The sequence below is a fragment of the Staurois parvus genome, unplaced genomic scaffold (genome assembly GCF_062004578.1).
Source record: "Staurois parvus isolate SC_StPar_1 unplaced genomic scaffold, SC_StPar_1.0 ptg000017l, whole genome shotgun sequence".
Lineage (NCBI taxonomy): Eukaryota > Metazoa > Chordata > Amphibia > Anura > Ranidae > Staurois > Staurois parvus.
Window position 1 is genome coordinate 16,892,892 of NW_028317813.1, and position 19,855 is coordinate 16,912,746.

General features: G+C 42.9%; 1 protein-coding gene across 3 annotated transcripts in view; it reads right to left on the reverse strand.

Moving 5' to 3' along the window:
• Nucleotides 1-19,855, reverse strand: part of LOC149473371 (retinol dehydrogenase 16-like) — a 52,393-nt gene that overhangs the window by 20,752 nt on the left and 11,786 nt on the right. The window contains exons 1-4 of one of the 3 annotated variants that reach the window (XM_089680900.1): nucleotides 19,715-19,762; nucleotides 17,598-17,683; nucleotides 14,298-14,631; nucleotides 7,106-7,364 (exon numbers count right to left, since the gene is read on the reverse strand). In XM_089680900.1, the coding sequence (XP_089537026.1) occupies nucleotides 7,106-7,364; nucleotides 14,298-14,613 (575 nt within the window). In that variant the 5' untranslated portion in view covers nucleotides 14,614-14,631; nucleotides 17,598-17,683; nucleotides 19,715-19,762. Of the gene's footprint in view, nucleotides 1-7,105; nucleotides 7,365-14,297; nucleotides 14,632-17,597; nucleotides 17,684-19,714; nucleotides 19,807-19,855 lie in introns of those variants that run through there. The other 2 variants (XM_089680895.1, XM_089680897.1) reach the window with 2 other exon arrangements.

Genomic DNA, 19,855 nt, shown 5'->3' on the forward strand with positions numbered 1-19,855 from the left:
CCTCTTCTTCCTGTCCTGCCCCCACAGGGGTCATGTGGCGTTGAGATCTGTGCGCCACGTCTATCGCACCCTGACCAGCCATTGTTAACAGCATTTGTTCCAGGATGTGCAACAGAGGAATGACGTCGTTCATCCCATAGTCCTGCCGACTCACGAATAGCGTGGCCTCCTCAAAGGGCCTGAGCAAGCGGCAGGTGTCACGTATGAGCTGCCAATGGTTGACATCTAAGTTACACAGGGGAGTACCTTTATCCGCTTGTAACATCAGGAAATCGGTGATGGCCTTTCGCTGTTCGTAAAGGCGGTCTAACATATGTAGGGTTGAATTCCACCTTGTTGCAACGTCGCAGATCAGGCGATGCTGTGGAATTCCGTTCTGCCGCTGCAGCTCAAGGAGGGTGTGCTTTGCGGTGTAGGAATGGCTGAAATGCATGCAAAGTTTACGTGACATTTTAAGGATGTCTTGCAGTGGGATGGTGGATTTTAGGAACCGCTTGACAACCAGATTGAACACGTGAGCCATGCATGGCGCATGGCACAACCTTCCTTGACGCAGAGCAGACACCATGTTCTTTCCGTTGTCGGTCAACATGGTTCCAATTTTCAGTTTGCGCGGAGACAGCCATCTGTCGATTTCTCTGTTCATTACACTCAGAAGTTCCTCCCCTGTGTGACTATGTTCGCCAAGGCATACCAGGTGCAGCACAGCGTGACACCGTTGCGCCCTGCACATGTGATATGCCGGTCGGGTAATGGGACTTGGCACGGGGGTGGCGGCTGAGGACACAGCGGAAGAAGAGGTGGTAGAGGCGGACATCTTTGCTGGACCAAGGACGTGCAAACGTGGAGGCAAAAGCGGCGTGACTTGTCCAAGTTGCTGGTGCGACTGTGCCGGCACCACGTTCACCCAGTGGGCCGTAAATGACATGTACTGTCCCTGACCGTAGTTACAGCTCCACACGTCGGCGCTGCCGTGCACTTTGGCAGAGACCGACATGCTCAAAGACTGGCCCACCATCTCTTCTACATGTGAATGCAGGGCTGGCACTGCCTTTTTGGCGAAGAAATGCCGGCTTGGCACTCTCCACCGCGGCTCGGCACAAGCCATCATTTCTCGGAAAGGTGCTGAGTCCACCACTTGGAAAGGGATGGACTGCAGCACCAGCAACTTGGACAGGAGGACGTTCAGCTTCTGCACCGTCGGGTGCGTGCTCGCAAACTGTTGTCTCTTGGAAACGGATTCCAAGAAAGACTGCTGACGGAATCCGTGAAGAGGAGTAGCAGGAGAAGGAGCATCTGAACGAGCGGAAGATGCCAACGAGCGACAACTCCCCTCAGCAGAGGTGTTGGAGCCTTGACTGGCTGATAGAGGGCGATTGACGTCGGGTGACGGAGCAAGTAACGGAGCGGGTGATGGAGCGGGGGCTGGGGCAGGCAGAACCGCCGTATCTTTATCACGGTTTTCCCAGGCCACCGAATGGCGACGCTGCATATGCTGACGCAACGCTGTAGTCCCAACATTGGCCCCCTGGCCACGCTTGACTTTCTGGCCACATAGTCGACATACGGCTACGTTTACTTCCTCGGGCGGCTTGACGAAAAATTGCCACACCGCCGAGTAGGAAACTTTGCCCCCGCTACTCCTCACTGGCTGACTGCTACTTCCTCCGTGCACACCGGCACCACTACTGGCCGTGGTGGTAGGCTGCAGTGGAGCTGGTGCTCTACTCCGTGGCCGTTTGGCTCCACTGACACTGCTGCGACCCTGCTGCCTCCTGGGCAACCCACCGACTGTTTTGCTCGCTGGCAAGCTGGCACCCTTTTCTCCTGATGATGCGGAAGCAATAGCCTGATGACGACGAGGCTGCCAAGTGCGATCAGCCTCATCATCATCAATTAGGGTCTCCGCGTCACTACTAGCCCCCTCGGCTGTGTGTGGGTCAGGAGACAGACCTGTCTCTAGATCGGCTACCGAGCCACTCTCCTCGCCAGTACTTCTTCGCCTGGCTGCTGAAGAGGCGGATGTCTCCCCCCGTTCCTGACCGCCCTCTGTTAGCTCTTCCTCACTGTACAGTGGGGCTGAGCCCACAGCATGCGATACTTCGCTTGGTGAGGGAACACCAAAGGACAGGGGCAGGTCGAGGACACGTGATTTCAGTGGGCTTGCTCCCGGGCCATGCCAACTAACGGTTGTGTCTGACGTACCCACCGACCGTTGGCTGTAGGTGTCAGAGGTGACCTGGGAAGAGGAAGACGACCGAGTCAACCAATCGATGACGGCAGGGTTGTCGGGGGAGACACGACCGCTGGATGACACCGGGAGCACTGGCCTCTGGCTGCGACTAGTGCTGCCTCGACCCCTTCCTCTGCTGCCACGTCTGCTCGCTCCTGAAACATTGCCTCCTCTGCCACTCCTCTGTGTGTTGTCTGACATACTCTTTAATTCAATAAGCACCCCAAAAATAAAACCGGATTTAACTCTTTGAACGTACAATAGTGGTTGTGAAGCAGAAAGTCAGTTTATTTAGCACAATCGGTCAATTGCAGCTTGCCGTTGGCTGTAAACTGTACGTTTATGTCACTGGAATGCACTAATCACCCAAAAAATATTACCGCCACCCGGCGTGTATATGGATTTAACTCTTTGAACGTACAATAGTGGTTGTGAAGCAGAAAGTCAGTTTATTGTACACAATCGGTCAATTGCAGCTTGCCGTTGGCTGGAAACTGTACGTTTAGGTCACTGGAATGCACTAATCACCCAAAAAATATTACCGCCAGCCGGCGTGTAAATGGATTTAACTCTTTGAACGTACAATAGTGGTTGTGAAGCAGAAAGTCAGTTTATTGTACACAATCGGTCAATTGCAGCTTGCCGTTGGCTGTAAACTGTACGTTTATGTCACTGGAATGCACTAATCACCCAAAAAATATTACCGCCAGCCGGCGTGTAAATGGATTTAACTCTTTGAACGTACAATAGTGGTTGTGAAGCAGAAAGTCAGTTTATTTAGCACAATCGGTCAATTGCAGCTTGCCGTTGGCTGGAAACTGTACGTTTATGTCACTGGAAAGCACTAATCACCCAAAAAATATTACCGCCAGCCGGCGTGTAAATGGATTTAACTCTTTGAACGTACAATAGTGGTTGTGAAGCAGAAAGTCAGTTTATTTAGCACAATCGGTCAATTGCAGCTTGCCGTTGGCTGGAAACTGTACGTTTATGTCACTGGAATGCACTAATCACCCAAAAAATATTACCGCCACTCGGCGTGTAAATGGATCTAACTCTTTGAACGTACAATAGTGGTTGTGAAGCAGAAAGTCAGTTTATTTAGCACAATCGGTCAATTGCAGCTTGCCGTTGGCTGGAAACTGTACGTTTATGTCACTGGAATGCACTAATCACCCAAAAAATATTACCGCCACCCGGCGTGTATATGGATTTAACTCTTTGAACGTACAATAGTGGTTGTGAAGCAGAAAGTCAGTTTATTTAGCACAATCGGTCAATTGCAGCTTGCCGTTGGCTGGAAACTGTACGTTTATGTCACTGGAATGCACTAATCACCCAAAAAATATTACCGCCACCCGGCGTGTATATGGATTTAACTCTTTGAACGTACAATAGTGGTTGTGAAGCAGAAAGTCAGTTTATTTAGCACAATCGGTCAATTGCAGCTTGCCGTTGGCTGGAAACTGTACGTTTATGTCACTGGAATGCACCAATCACCCAAAAAATATTACCGCCACCCGGCGTGTAAATGGATCTAACTCTTTGAACGTACAATAGTGGTTGTGAAGCAGAAAGTCAGTTTATTGTACACAATCGGTCAATTGCAGCTTGCCGTTGGCTGGAAACTGTACGTTTGTGTCAATGGAATGCACTAATCACCCAAAAAATATTACCGCCAGCCGGCGTGTAAATGGATTTAACTCTTTGAACGTACAATAGTGGTTGTGAAGCAGAAAGTCAGTTTATTTAGCACAATCGGTCAATTGCAGCTTGCCGTTGGCTGGAAACTGTACGTTTATGTCACTGGAATGCACTAATCACCCAAAAAATATTACCGCCACCCGGCGTGTAAATGGATTTAACTCTTTGAACGTACAATAGTGGTTGTGAAGCAGAAAGTCAGTTTATTGTACACAATCGGTCAATTGCAGCTTGCCGTTGGCTGTAAACTGTACGTTTGTGTCACTGGAATGCACTAATCACCCAAAAAATATTACCGCCAGCCGGCGTGTAAATGGATTTAACTCTTTGAACGTACAATAGTGGTTGTGAAGCAGAAAGTCAGTTTATTTTGCACAATCGGCAAACTGCAGCACCAACTGTGCACGACAGCCACCAAAAAAAAAAAGGGTGTATGTCACTTTAAATTTTCGATTCTTTGATAGCTGTGGCCCTAAGTAACGATTCTGTGTCCCTGAGTAACGATTCTGTGTCCCTGAGTAACGATTCTGTGTCCCTGAGTAACGATTCTGTGGCCCTAAAGTCTCTGTGGCCCTAACTCTGTCCCTTAATACACACAGGTCTGTCTCTCTTGAATGACCGGAGGCTAATGGAGAATTCTAAGTTGGCCGCGATTTATAGCTCCACCATTACACAGTGCTGGCTGGCTGCTGATTGGCTAATGCGATCACATGTCATGAATGCATTATGGGTCAGCGCGCCTTGTCTGCGCGCCTTCCCAGAGATCCCCGCCCCATCTTCTCTGTCCATTTTCTCCGTCGCCACACATGTCGCCGCCATTTTTGGGAAAATTCGATTCGTGCATCCGAAGTTTGCTAATCTTCGGATTCGTCATTCGTCAATTCGGATGCGAATAGAATTTTTCCAAATCTTCGGAACGAATTCCACTTCGTCATGTTCGATTCGCTCATCTCTATTTATAACCAAAAATTATAATTTTTCAAAATTTTTTTTACATTTTTATTTTTTTTTATATTATTATTTATGTTTTTTTTAACATACTGTCACCCTAACAGTACAGTGTCATCATAGTGACACTGTACTACTTGTGGGGGGTGAGGAAGATTTTTTTTTTTTTTTTACACTGATTGCTTTTACACCTATAAAGGCTGTAAAAGCAATAATTTCTCCTTCTTTCTGGCTGCATTCTTGCAGCTATTTAGAAATACTGTGTGAGCTGTGAATGGTCACAGCTGGACACATGGTACAAGGCTGTTGTGAATGGCCTTGTACCATGTGACCTCTGTGATCATTCACAGATTTCACTAGTAGTAAGCAATGATGTCAGAAGTGACATCTTGCTTACTACTATTCATGTGATCACTGATTGGCCAATCAGTGATCACATGATTGGGACCTCACACAGAGGTCCCGTACAGCGATCAATGCCGCGCGCTCCCAGGGAGCGCACACAGGCAGGGAAGCGGGAAGGATGTTTATAAACGGCCACCCACTCCTGCAATGCTCCCATCCGGCCGTTTATTAACATGGGCCGGATGGGAAGTGGTTAAGCTAATACAGTGGATAGGAATGGCATGACTGTAAGTGAAATTCTTACAAGTGGTCCTACATCTTCAGTTAAAGGCAGGACAGCCTTTTCCTCCTGCCAGAGACATGTATACTGATGGAATGATCTTGCTATAGTTATGCATTGGAAAGATATTCCACAAAAAACAAACAAAACTCCAAAATCTAAAGGGGATAGAAGTGGATGCCAAAGAAGAAGGTCTTCTCTCCAGCTAACTTAGTTGTGGCAATCTCATTGCAGCCAAGCAGATCAAAGCTCATGAATATTTTCTGATTGTCAAGGCTCACAATACTCTCGTGCTTGACAAAGATGAAAAGTTTGATGAGAATGCACCGGCTGACTTTGTTATACAATCCAACCCTTTGCTAGAATCACCTTTATGTTGTAGAAGGAAAAAAAATTCTGTTTATGCTGCTCATTGTGTAAAGCCTAACTTTGTTCAGACATCTACTGAATAACTTACTGTTTTGTGAACACTTTCTAAATATATGATTTGAGTCCTGTTCTATTAAGTCATACTGACTATTTTCATTTACCTAACATTATGGCAACAAACAAGTTTGTTAAAAAAAAAAATTAAGATACCACAGATGATACAGTGTAGTAACACTGACCAGCATCAGGACAATTTTCTTTAGCGATAACAGGCCAAATCTGTGTATGATATAGGCCCCTTTCACATGGGGTGGGCTCCAATTTGATTAGCAGGAGATCTGTCTGCTGATCCCCTGCTGATCAGAGCAGAGTAGGCGGATGACAGGTCTGTGTCTGCTCAATCTATGCAGAGCGGACATGGACAGAGCACGCTCTGCTCTGTGAATGGCCAGGTCTAAATGGATTCCGCTGTCCGTTTACACCCAACTGCCCTCCGATCCACCTAGATGGAGGGGACAGATCCCCTTCCTTTTTTTTATCAGATTGGATCAGATTGGAGGTAGGTCCATAGGGGTGAATGGATTGTCCAATCAGGTGCGTTTGAAAAAATGAAAGGAAGACCTAATTGGACCCCTCGTGTGAAAGGGGCCTTATTTTCTCTTTGGGAATAACAGAGTGTGAATGATATCATGGGAGCTGATTAAAATATATACTGTTCTTGCACTTATTTTTTTTTTCAAATGATGCAAAAAAAAAAAAGCACTTGGATGGACTGACAGCAACAACTGCTTGAAGTGCTCTAAACATCCAAAGCTTAATGTTATAATCTAAAAAAAATGGGGAAATGTAATGTAAAATGTACCCCATCACTGCAATTCAACAAATTCAAGCAAAGGTACTTAAAATAAAGCCAACTACTAAAATGCCAAATGAATTTTAACAACCGGTGATACTGATATTAAGGTCCTTGTTTGGGAAGGTATGGGGTGACAGCATTCTGTCCCTTTCTATGACAAATTCTTGCATGTAAATTACCCTGTCACATGCTTTCCCAAATGAAAAATAAGCTTCTGCACCATTGCACATATGACCAGACATATTACATTGTCTTTTTTCATTAAAAGGCCCTATATAAAATTGCTGCCAAAAACAATTGGGAAATATGACTGTGAAAATACTTTCATAAAATGGTGGACAACATTAAAAAAAAAAGTATAATGTCTCACCGAAGACTGTCTGAAAAGGATTCTATTCCATATTTTGATATGCAGTATCCTCCACCACAGATACTGATTCTACCAGCCACACTGCTTACATTGACGATTCTCCCTCTTGCTTTTCGGATCAAGGGCAAGAAATGAAGTGTCACATCCACGGCACCCAGTAGATTTACATTTATAACCTTTAAGAAATCATCTTTAGAAAGCCATTCATTGGTGCCTCCTGGAATACCAATGCCTGCATTATTCACCAGGCCCCAGAGACCTGCAAATTAATATCAAATTGATGGTTATACAAATGTTACAGGTAACACTGCTGAACGAATAGAAGATGGTAGGTTTTCTATACAGGTGAGTGTTTTCTCTTGATTATTTCAACTTTCTTAAACATTACGCCTCCAAAAAGTGAACATCTCAATATTTAAAGTTAGGAAGGCCATAGACGGTGCAAATTTCTCCCCTGTAACCAATGGTTGCATGAAAGAATTTAGCTCAATTTCCCCATCAACACAGATAGTGTTGACAAGGGAATCCCTCCCGCTGAGCCATTTTGTTCTCCCACCTTGGGGTGGGGGAATCCATCCCCACCAGGAGAAGACAGTGATTATTGCTAGTGGCTAAAAATGCCACTAGCCATAATTGCATGTTGTACCCAAGTTGATTGATCAATCACTTGGGTACATTCAATCTGGCCATACAAAGTTCGAATTTCAGCCACTACCTGCTGAAATTTGAGCCGTCTATGATCTACCAAAACACTCAAATCTTTCTCTTCTGTACTATTGACTCCTGCAGTTCTACTCCTCCCAGAATTTATGATGCATGCATGTTTTTAACCCCCAAGTGCATATCTTTAAATTTATCAATGTTAAATCTCATTTGCCACATAGTAGCTCAATTAAACAGTGCATTATGGTCAGCTTGTAAGTTAAAGACATCCTGTAAGGATGTTATTCTACTACATTGTTTGGTGTCATCTGCAATAGTGCTGCTGCAACCTGGGCACAACATACACCTGTAAATCTATATAAAGTCACATCTGGGGTAGAGATGGTAAAATCATCTTTCTTCCACATGCAATGCCATTTCGGGGGTTAGCAACCTGTCAATCGCAGTCTACCTGTCAACCACATGCAGGTGACAGGTAGGCTGCGAACAGGTCCCAACCTTTTAGGTGTTGGTTCCTCTCCTACCTGCCCCCAGCCTTCTCCACTGCTGTCATTCTCAGTGCACAGGGGAGAGCGAAAGGCAGCACTGCTCAGGACGGAGGGCGAGAAGAGGAGCTGGCCAAATTAACTTTTCATATTAACCCGCAGGTGATTGGCTGCTATGTCGGTCCTAGCAACCAATTACCAGCTTGTTAGTATGAAATGTTAATTTGGCCAGCTCCTCCTCCCATCCTCCATCCTGAGCAGGGCTGCCTTTCGCTCTCCCCTTTTGCAGTGAGCATGACAGCAGCAGCAGATGAGGTTCGGGGAAGGGGGAAGACACTGTCAGTCCAGAACTGTGCTGCTTTCGACTCTCTTCTGTACAAAGGTAGGATACTGCTTGGAACACTGCTTTGGGAGGGAAGGGGGGGGGCAGAGGACATTGCTGTCTGGGGGGAAGGGGGCCAGAGGTCACTGCAGGGCCACCCCCAAGAGCAGTGTCATCTACTGCCCTTCACATCACCCCACCCCCCCACCACAGTAGTGTCCTCTGCTCCCTCTTTCTCCCATAGCAGAGACCTGTAGCCCTGCAAAAGCGTCCTTTTCCCATCCCATGGACAGGTATTTTAAAAATCTGAATTCCCAGCAAGTGGCTGGGGATTGGGATTTTTCTGCCTAACTATCCTAGTGCCCTATGGCAGCTGCCTAAGCAGTCTTATGTTGGTGCCCAGCATACAGCTTGTATTGTATATTTAAAATACCTGCCTTATGATGATCCCCTTTATTGTCCTCCTGGAGCAGCTGAAAGCTAGCATCTCCTCCTAGCCCTCCCACCAGTGTAGAACTGCTGTAAGAGGGAAATTCAGGGGATCAGTTCTAATAAACGCTTCCCCCGCTGCCCCTCCTGTCATTACTCCCCTTTCAATTGGGCTCCTAAAAAAATTTGATAAATAATACAAAATAAAATTGTAAAAATAAAAACTACTGACACCATCCACTGCCCTACTGGCACCAACCTTTGCCCTACTGACACTGTCCACTGCTGCACTGACTGACATCATCCACTGCTCTACGTACACCATCCACTGCCCTACTGACATCAACCTCTGCCCTACTGACACTATCCACTGCCCTACTGACACCAACCTCTGCCCTACTGACACTGTCCACTGCCACACTGACTGACACTGTTCACTGCTCTACTGACACCATCCACTGCTCTACTGACTGGCACCAACCTCTGGCCTACTGACACTGCCCACTGCCCTGCTGACTGACACTATCCACTGCTCTACTGACTGACACCATCCACTGCCCTACTAAATGATACTGTCTATTAGGCTAAGTTGGTATTTTTACAGTGACATTTGTTTTATTATATTTTTCTATATTTCCCTTACTATTTAGTTAGGCCTTGCTAGTTAATTTCTGTTTTTTTTAATGGCACTGAACTCCGGTGATATTCGATCTCTTTTATGTTGTTCAGGTAGATCTTCACCTCTCAAAGTTTGCCTACCCCTGATCTATACTCTAGTGATTTGACAAAAGGCTTCCTGACACCAACAAAGTTGTTATGTAACTGGGACAGGATAGCACCCCAACTTTCATACCTCCCACCCTGATCTTGGGCAATCAATATTTACACATTCCATGGTGATTGGATTAAAGTATCCTAAGGTGCGAATGGAAATGCTGGGGTATCTTCCTGACTCTCTGGGAACTGAAGAAGTGGTTTGATAAGGTACAAAACATCTTCAGCATTTCAGACCAAGTCCAGCTGGCTGTGACTAACCACAACTTGATATACCATAAACTGGATAAATGAGAACATTCACAGACATAAAGAAATGCGAATGTGTTGCAGACATGTATTGAATATGATTCATTAATTTTGCTCAAACTTAAGCTGGCCATAAATTGATAGAATTTCAAACAACAATTCTTAGAAACATTTGTATGAAAATTCTCAGAACATTTGACTGTTGTTTGAAAGATTTTGTTTGCTTTTAACATTTTATTTTGGAATGAAAGGACTTTGCTAAACATAAATCAGGGACACTGTTATAAATTTGTTTGTCTTAGAAAAATTTTCCATCCTGTTCCTTTGAATTTTCTCATCACTGCAGTCAAAAATTAATGTCCTAATGATTAGAAAATCAAAAACTTTCTGAGAACATTCTTTTCCTAAGACTTTTCGTTCAAAAATTCTACCCAGCTATGGACATCTTTACACTTTAATAATTTTAGTAAACATTTGTGGATACTATACAATAAGGGAACTCTATGATAGATATACAGTGCTCAGCATAAATGAGTACACCCTAACAGATTTGTCAGAAAACCTTCACTTTCCTTTCAGAATCAACATTTTCTATGGGACACTATATTACAAAATACTCCCACAAAGGTGGGGCATTGATTGCAAACAAGATTTGTTAATTTGCACACACAAAAAAGTATTTTTCCTAACAAATTCATTCAAGACCATGTTGCAAAAATGAATACACCCCAATGAAAATCTTAGGAGCAAAGCTAAATTTTATACAACAAAATCCTAATTAACAAGAATTCAACTACAGGTAAGTCTAATTATTCATTAAACAGGTGTCCAGCAGACAGTTGATTTAAAAATGGGCGTTGCCTAACAAAGAAAACCCCTCCTATTTAATGCTGTCAGCAATGGCACCACACGGAAGAGAAATGTCACAAGGCCTGAGAAAGAAAATAATTTCTTTGCAAAGCTTTAGAAAGGTGAAGGCTACAAGAAGATCAGCAAAGCTTTACTTATCCATCAGAATACTGTAGCAAAAGTGATACAAACATTTAACAAAGATCGAACTGCAACCATCTCACAGAGATGTCCAGGCCATCCAGTTAACACCTCGACAGGAGTGTCTTCTGATGAGAAAGGTTGAAAAAAAATCACCTTGCAGTTAGCCTAAGAAGTAGACAGCCAAACTAGAGTGATTGTTTCCCATGACACAATACGGCATACACTGCAGATTAATGGCATGCATGGGTGTCTTCCACGAAGGAAGCATCTCCTAAATCTCCTAAAGCTCATGCACAAAAAAGCCCACCTAGAATTTGCCAGGGCCCATGCTGAAAAAGAAGACTACTGGGACTCTGTGCTTTGGAGTGATGCGACCAAGATAAATGTTTTTTGGAACTGATGGCTTCAAAACTGAATGGTGTCGCAAAAGTGAGGAGTACAAAGAAAAATGCATGGTGCCTACAATGAAACATGGTGGTGGCAGTATTCTTCTGTAGGGCTGCATGAGTGCTGCTGGTGTCGGGGAGATGCATTTCATTGGTGGCATCATGAATTCACAGACGAATAGCTCTATATTGAAAGAGAAGATGTTACAATCGCTCTGTGCCATTGGTCGTCATGCACTTTTTCAACATGACAATGATCCAAAACACACATCTAAGGCCACGGTTGCATTTCTGAAGAAGAACAGGGTGAAAGTGAGTCAGTGGCCAAGTACTATATATAATCTAAGAAATGCAGCGCTAAAATTATATTGACCATCAAGTGCAAGCAAAATGCTCAAAATAAATTATTCTTTCATATAACAAATTAGAAGTCCTGTTAATGAGAAGGCGTTCCAAAATTGCAGTAATCAAGGTGATGTGATATACTCCTGGTTACTCCATAGGGTGATAGTACAATAATGCACTTACCAGAAGTACATACAAACTGGGCGTTGTATGTAAATAATCCGTGGAGACTTCGGGGTCTGGTCACCGGAATGGCGTCATCTAGGGCTGTAGCAGACTCCCAGGAATGGTGTCACTCACACTTGGGGGTCATCATAAGCACACCAGAAGGTCCACCGCCGTTCAGACTCCAGGATCCACTCCTCCCTAGTTAGCTCGAGATAAACGAGCCCGGGAGGCAAAATGGTACTAATAGTGTAATCTCGTTTATTAGATCCAAAGGTTGTAAAAATTGCAGGGCACTCACATGCACAACAGTAAAGAGGTTATTCCATCAAACCTTCAAAAAGCATAGAAGTCAAACATCTGGAAGAAAACAGCGTCAAAATAGGGGATTCCCCTGACATGTTTCGTGCGAAACGCACGTTATCAAAGGGGTGAATCCTCTCTAAATGACACTTCCTATATATAAATAGCCGAGCATGCGCAGTTACCGCCACGCGCCGCTAGTTGCAACCGCGCATGCGCGAATGACGTCACACGCCGCGGCCATTTTGGAGCCAGTGCGCATCCTACAAGCACATTGCTGCATCCTCAGCCGTCCCCCCGCAATCCTCGACGAGCCGCGTGTGCCCGATTGACGTCACACGCCGCGGCCATCTTGGAAACAGTATGGACCGCGAGGTGCACCGCTGGCTCTGCCCTCACCACAGACCTGTACCCTCCTTCAGCCACATCCATAAACGGGAGGCTGCATAATACAAGGGGACATGTTTTGTGGGCCACAAACCGCATTGTAGCCCACAAAGTGAAAGGAGACTGGCTAAAAACCCCCCACAAATTACCTGTGGGAACAGATTACCTGTGAGGATATAGGGAAGCAGGGCACATGTCCCCAAATATGGACAAACGGAATCCATTTTGTTGAGGACACCTGTCATAAATCCTCAATGCCCACCTTATACACATGTACAGCAAATGTTGACCATTCCTGCACATATATTGGCATCCCAATAAATATAACACAATCAGTTTATAAATACACAATAAATCTAAAAAGTAACATTACAAATATAATGGGTTAAAAAACAAATAAAATGGGACAATAAAATCACAAAAAACTTCAAGTAATATAAATGATCATATAAAATAATGTGGTGATAATGTTCACTCTTATACGAGTATAAACAACTCAGAGGTTACATCGCTACATATTACAAAAACCCACGTGATAATCACATCAGGCCATAAAAAAAACATTAATGTTATTAAACTGATCAGATAAAAACCTGCAAAATGTTAAAATCAACTGTTATCTATGAAACAGTTTATATCTAGATCCACGTTCAGGCCTTGGGGGGATAGGGCCTTCATGTCCACTATCCATTTAGTTTCCAATTGTGATACGGCTATCCTCTTATGCCCCCCTCTCCAATGAGGTATGATAGAATCAATGGCTGTAAACTTCAATAATGTGGGGTCTCTATCATGATGCTCTGTGCTCTGGAGTGATGTGACCAAGATAAATGTTTTTTGGGACTGATGGCTTCAAAACTGTATGGTGTCGCAAAGGTGAGGAGTACAAAGAAAAATGCATGGTGCCTACAATGAAACATGGTGGTGGCAGTATTCTTCTGTAGGGCTGCATGAGTGCTGCTGGTGTCGGGGAGATGCATTTCATTGGTGGCATCATGAATTCACAGACGAATAGCTCTATATTGAAAGAGAAGATGTTACAATCGCTCCGTGCCATTGGTCGTCATGCACTTTTTCAACATGACAATGATCCAAAACACACATCTAAGGCCACGGTTGCATTTCTGAAGAAGAACAGGGTGAAAGTGAGTCAGTGGCCAAGTACTATTTGTCTCCTGATATGAACCCAATCAAACACCTATGGGGAATTCTGAGGAGACAAGTTGAGCATCACTCTCCATCCAGCATCCAGACTCTGAAAGAGGTCGTTCTTGAAGAATAGAAAAAAATAGATGCTGCTTTTAATATGTTGCCAACTTGTTCATTCCATGCCTAGAAGACTTGGTGCTGTCCTTACAAATCATGGAGTTCATACAAAATACTAGATGTAGTAGTATTTGTTGTGGGGTGTATTCATTTTTTCATCAACTAATTTGATTAAAACTGAAGATTATGTAATCTAAGTTATATTATTAACCTTACTTTCATGTAATGAGCTAAACAAATGTTCTATAAAACTCAGTTTTGTAAAAATGTTGGAAATTGTTCTTGTGTGCATTGAGATATTGAACAAAATCTTACTTTTCAAAAGGGGTGTACTCATTTAAGCTGAGCACTGTATGTGCACAATTAAATAGAGCGGATAAGAAAAATATGCACAATAAAAATAGAAATGCTGGAAACGCACTTACCACCTTTTTCTTTAACAATAGTGGAAACCCACTTGGCAGCAGAGTTGACACTTTGACTGTCGGTGACATCCAGTATTACTGTTTGAAGTCTACCAGAGGCCTCTTTCTTTAGGTTCTGTGCCCCCTTCTCCGTCAAACAAGCAGCCAGAACATTCATTCCCTGACTGTCCAGCTGTTTTGCCAACAGGTTGCCAAATCCAGTGTCACATCCAGTAATAAAGACATATTTATCTGAAAGATCCTCCAGTATCTGACTCTGTCTATACCACCTGTATAGGAAGATCAGACTCAACACCACTAGCAGAGGAAGCCACATAGCATTAGGATGGAGTTACTGTAACAAAAACAGGGGCATGTTAGGAAGGTACCACAATATTATTTTTGATACACATATGTAAACTACATCTATTTAAACTTTCTAGAATGTTAATTGTTTCCAGGAATTGCAAGCAGTAACTTGAGTAAGTACAATTCAGAAACCAAATCCTCGGTATGAATATGCCATTCAAGCAACATCATTTGAGCACTTGTGATCACAAAAACATATATGTTAGACTCTGAAATTACTACTACACTGTGTAAACAAATTACAGACATGTTAGATCTCTAGTATTTGGCTATATTCTATGAAGCAGATGCATGGAAAGTGTGCTAAAGGGTTCGGGTATAAATAATGATCAATACAATTCTTCAAGTCACCTTTGTAAAGACTTGTGGGGCTCTTTTGCTTAAACCTGTTGAAAACCTATTGTGTCGTGAATGTGAACTTATTTTCCATATTTTTATAGCAACAAAACAAACTATTGCTCAGGTGCAAAAAATCCCCCCCATAATCTTACTGAAGTTAAAGGCAACATATAGGGCACACTTATCAGTGAGAAGCTAATAGCTATTTTAAATGATACACAGCAAAAGTTCCTCAAAATCTGAGTCACCATGCATCTACTGGACCTTTAGAAGGGACCTATTACAAATAAACAACTTACCATGGCGGCCTCTGGGGTACCCACTTCTTTCCCCCTAATCCCCTCTCTTCTTTTTCCTCCTTCTGTCCTTATCCTCCCCTTCTTTTCTCCTGCATCAGGTCCTGCCACTCCTCTTCCTTCTCTCTTTTTCTCTTTTTTTGGCTCCACTTCTTCTTTCCCTTTCTTTCTGATTCTCCAGTTTTCCAATCATGACTAATGGAGTGGGCCTTTTACCTCTCTTTTGCCCACTCTACTGTTATGCACTAATGGCCTAACCACAATATGGGATAGTAATATTGATTTTGACCACTAAAGCTTAATCTTTCTTGGCATTGCAGAGTCTCCTGTTACATTACCTTATGAGAGTGAATCTGATTATATGTGTTGTAAGCTGTAAAGCTTGCAACTGGAATACCAATGTCTCGTAACTTATTAGCCAACATTAGGTCTATAAAGTTTGCAATTTCTACACAGATCCCTCTATTAACACATTATTATGTTCCAGTGACCTCAAGGTCAAAATTGTGAGCATATTACTCTTAGTAAAAATGGAAGTTAAAGAAAATTGTGCTAAAGAGAAAAAAATATTTTTGCCCATTTATTTCTTACTTAAATTTTAGACCTCAACTGAAAAAGATATATCTTAGCTTAGTTCAGTGCTTTTAATCAGTTTACATTTAATGCTGATCTTTGCTCAGATGTTGCAGGATATAAAACTTGTTTTCTTGGCTTGAAATGTATAGCACAGTAGTTGTCCAAACTAGATTTGCACAAAATGGCTGAAATTAAATGGCCCAATGCAGCCCCAAATGTGTCTGCCTGATTTTAGGGAGATATTTGCCCATTGGTCATCAGTGTTGCAGTGCCAATGGGTTGCCATTGCTGACCTCTTTTAAAAAAAACACCAGTTTCCTGGCTGTCTCTGGCTTCAAAACATTCAAATTATGATGGTCCTTTAGGGCTGCAGGCTGCAGGCTCACTGCTGGATGGATTTCAGGGGGAGTGTGCTGTGGTAGGCCGCGGCAGGCCCCACCAGGCCTGGGTGCTGAAGTCGCCTCGGAAGGGGGGGCTAAGTGACACCGCTCCCCTCCTCCAGGCTACACAACAGAAATTGGCCACATATCTTATTATTTCAGCTAAAAGGACTATAGTGCAAGCCTGGAAGACCCAGTGGGTGGCCTTCCTGGGGGTTAAAGCAAGATGGACCATTATGATGCTGCACGAACAAATGTCTAGTATTCGGATTGACTCCACGCTAAATTTCTTAAGGTCTGGGAACCTTGAATCTCACACAGTAGGGAAAATAATTATTTGATCCGCTGCAGATTTTGTAAGTTTGCGCATTGACAAAGAAATAAAGTGTCTATAATTTTTATCATAGGTGTGTTTTAAATGATAGAAACAGAATATCAACCAAAAATACAGAAAAAACACATGATACAAATGTTATAAATTGAGTTGCAGTTCAATGAGTAAAATAAGTATTTGATTCCCAAAAGAAACATGACTTAGTACTTGGTGGAGAAAGCATTGTTGGCAGGCACAGAGGTAAGATGGTTCCTGTAGGTTTGCACACATCTCAGAAGAGATTTTGGTTCATTCTTCTTTACAAATCTTCTCTAAATCCTTAAGGTTTCTTGGCTGACATTTGGCAAGTTCCAGCTCCCTCCATAAATTTTGTATGGGATTAAAGACTGTCTAGGCCACTGCATGACCTTAATGTGCTTCTTCTTGAGCCACTCCTTTGTTGCCTTGGTGTTATGTTTTGTGTCATTGTCATACTGGAAGACCTATTCACGACCTGTCTTCAGTGTTCTGGCTGAGGGAAGAAGGTTCTCATCCAAGATTTTACAATACATGGCTCTGTCCTTTGGCCCCTCAATGCGGCAAAATTGGCCTGTACCTTTAGCAGAAAACCAGCCCCAAAGCATAATGTTTCCACCTCGGTGCTTGACTGTAGGGATGGTGTTCTTAGGGTCATATTCAGCATTTTTCTTCCTCCAAACACAGGGAGTTGAGTTAATGCCAAAGAGCTCAATTTTGGTCTCATCTGACCACAAAACTTTCTCCCAGTTCTTCTCTGAATCAATTAGATGTTCATTGGCAGACTTCAGACGGGACTGTACATGTGCCTTCTAGAGGAAGGGAACCTTGCATGGGCTATTCACATGCTTGACTTTTGTATTTCTCTTGTTAAAAGACAATAAAGATTGAAAGAGAAAGAATACGTAAACCCAACATTTCATATACCTGTTATGTGGCTGTTGTACCATACTAGGTATGAGAGCACAGAATGGTCAGTTCTTTAGCTGTGCTGGTAACTTATTGTGCTCACCTCCAATTATCAGACTTCGAACACACTCCCCTTGTACAGCCTTTCACTGGGAAGACCGGTGTACCGCTGTATCTCTTCCCCTAGTTCTTATGCAGCAGAGAACAGAGGGTATGTGGTTACTTGTAAAATTATTTTTTATATTTTTTATATGTATACATAAATGCTTTGCCTTTCATTTCCATTTTAAACTGAATGGGATGTTTTACAAGGTGTGGATTTACAATCAATCACTTTAATCTAATATTTCAGATACTCGCTCTGCTTGGAAAAACTGATAGTGCTATTTCAGAAATCAGTCCTTTGAACCTAAGTTTAAATTAGTATGCAGGTGGCAAAGAGATTTCTTATATGTGAAATCTTTATATACACTATATTGCCAAAAGTATTGGGACGCCTGCCTTTACATGCGCATAAACTTTAATGGCATGCCAGTCTTAGTCCGTAGGGTTCAATATTGAGTTGGCCCACCCTTTGTAGCTATAACAGATTCAACTCTTCTGGGAAGGCTATCCACAAGGTTTAGGAGTCTGTCTATGGTAATGTTTGACCATTCTTCCAGAAGCGCATTTGTGAGGTCAGGCATTTATGTCGGACGAGAAGGCCTGGCTCGCAGTCTCTGTTCTAATTCATCCCAAAGGTGTTCTATCGGGTTGAAGTCAGGACTCTGTGCAGGTCAGTCCTCCACCCCAAACTCGCTCATCCATGTCTTTATGGACCTTGCTTTGTGCATTGGTGCATGTTGGAACAGGAAGGGGCCATCTCCAAACTGGTCCCACAAAATTGGGAATATGAAATTGTCCATAATATCTTGGTATGCTGACACCTAAGAGTTCCCTTCACTGGAACTAAGGGGCCAAGCCCAGCCCCTGAAAAGCTACCCCACACCATAATCCCCCCTCCACCAAACTTTACACTTGGCACAATGCATTCTGCTCAGCTATGGAAATCCATACCATGAAGCTCTCTATGCACAGTTGTTGTGCTAATCTGAAGGCCACATGAACTTTGGAGGTCTTTAGCTATTGACTCTGCAGACAGTTGGTGACTTCTGAGCATTGTGCGCTTCAGCATGCACTGACCCCACTCTTTCATTTTACGTGGCCTACCACTTCGTGGCTCAGTAGCTGTTGTTCCCAGTTGCTTCCACTTTGTTATAATACCCCTAACAGTTGACTGTGGAATATTTAGTAGCAGGGAAATTTCACGGATGGACTTATTGCACAGGTGGCAACCTATCACGGTACCAAGCTTGAATTCACTAAGCTCCCGAGAGCAACCCATTCTTTCACAAATGTTTGTAGAAGCAGTCTGCATGCGTTGGTACTTGATTTTTTATAATCTGTGGCCATTGGAACGCCTGAATCCAATGATTTGGAGGGGTGTCCCAATACTTTTGGCAATATAGTGTACTTAAACGTGGTAAAAGTGTAAGTAGGACAGAAATCAAAATGGTATTTGCTTCACCACTTCTGCTACTAAAATACACTGCAAAAATGTTAGAAAAAATACTCTCAGCCTCAATACTTTATTTGATCTATTACTGTAATAAAACCTCATTTTTTCACAGTAATAGATCAAATAAAGTATGTGAGGTTTAAATAACACCAGTTTATATACACATATGACACAGTAAGCTGAGTATGCAATAACAATTCCAGATTTTGTAAACTGCATGTTTCATCAAACAAAATAAAAAGTAGTAAAATAAGATGAATTAACTTCTACTCTCATAACACTGATCTTTGTGAATTGGACCTATTATCCTTAAAGTCAAAACTCCAGAACTGTACAGGTGTCTAAGGTCAGTGCCTTACAAAAAGGCTATTGGATAATTATAAGAAACAGCAACTATCATTTTTAAAATACATGCAAAACTGCCACAACTTAGGCACAATATGCACCCCAACATTCTACAAGGTTGCTTACAATTTAATAGCATGACGCACAGACAGCTAGCAGAAGGACTATTTTCAATTCTGTAAATGAAATACAAGCATAGAGCAGCAAGCATGTAAAAAATGGAAGCCACATCAAAAGTATCTTCACATAATTAGAAGTAACTCAAAATTATACATTACATTTAAATTAGCTAGATTCTAACCCCTTTCAGTTTTCACCTTGTTTCTGGTCTGTTGATAACATTTAGAAGGAACTGAGGGGAGATCTCAATGATTCCTCAGACAGCAACAGAAAACTGACAGCCTGAAAACTACTAAATAAGTTTTAGTCGAGTTGACATTAACTAGTGAGATTTTGCC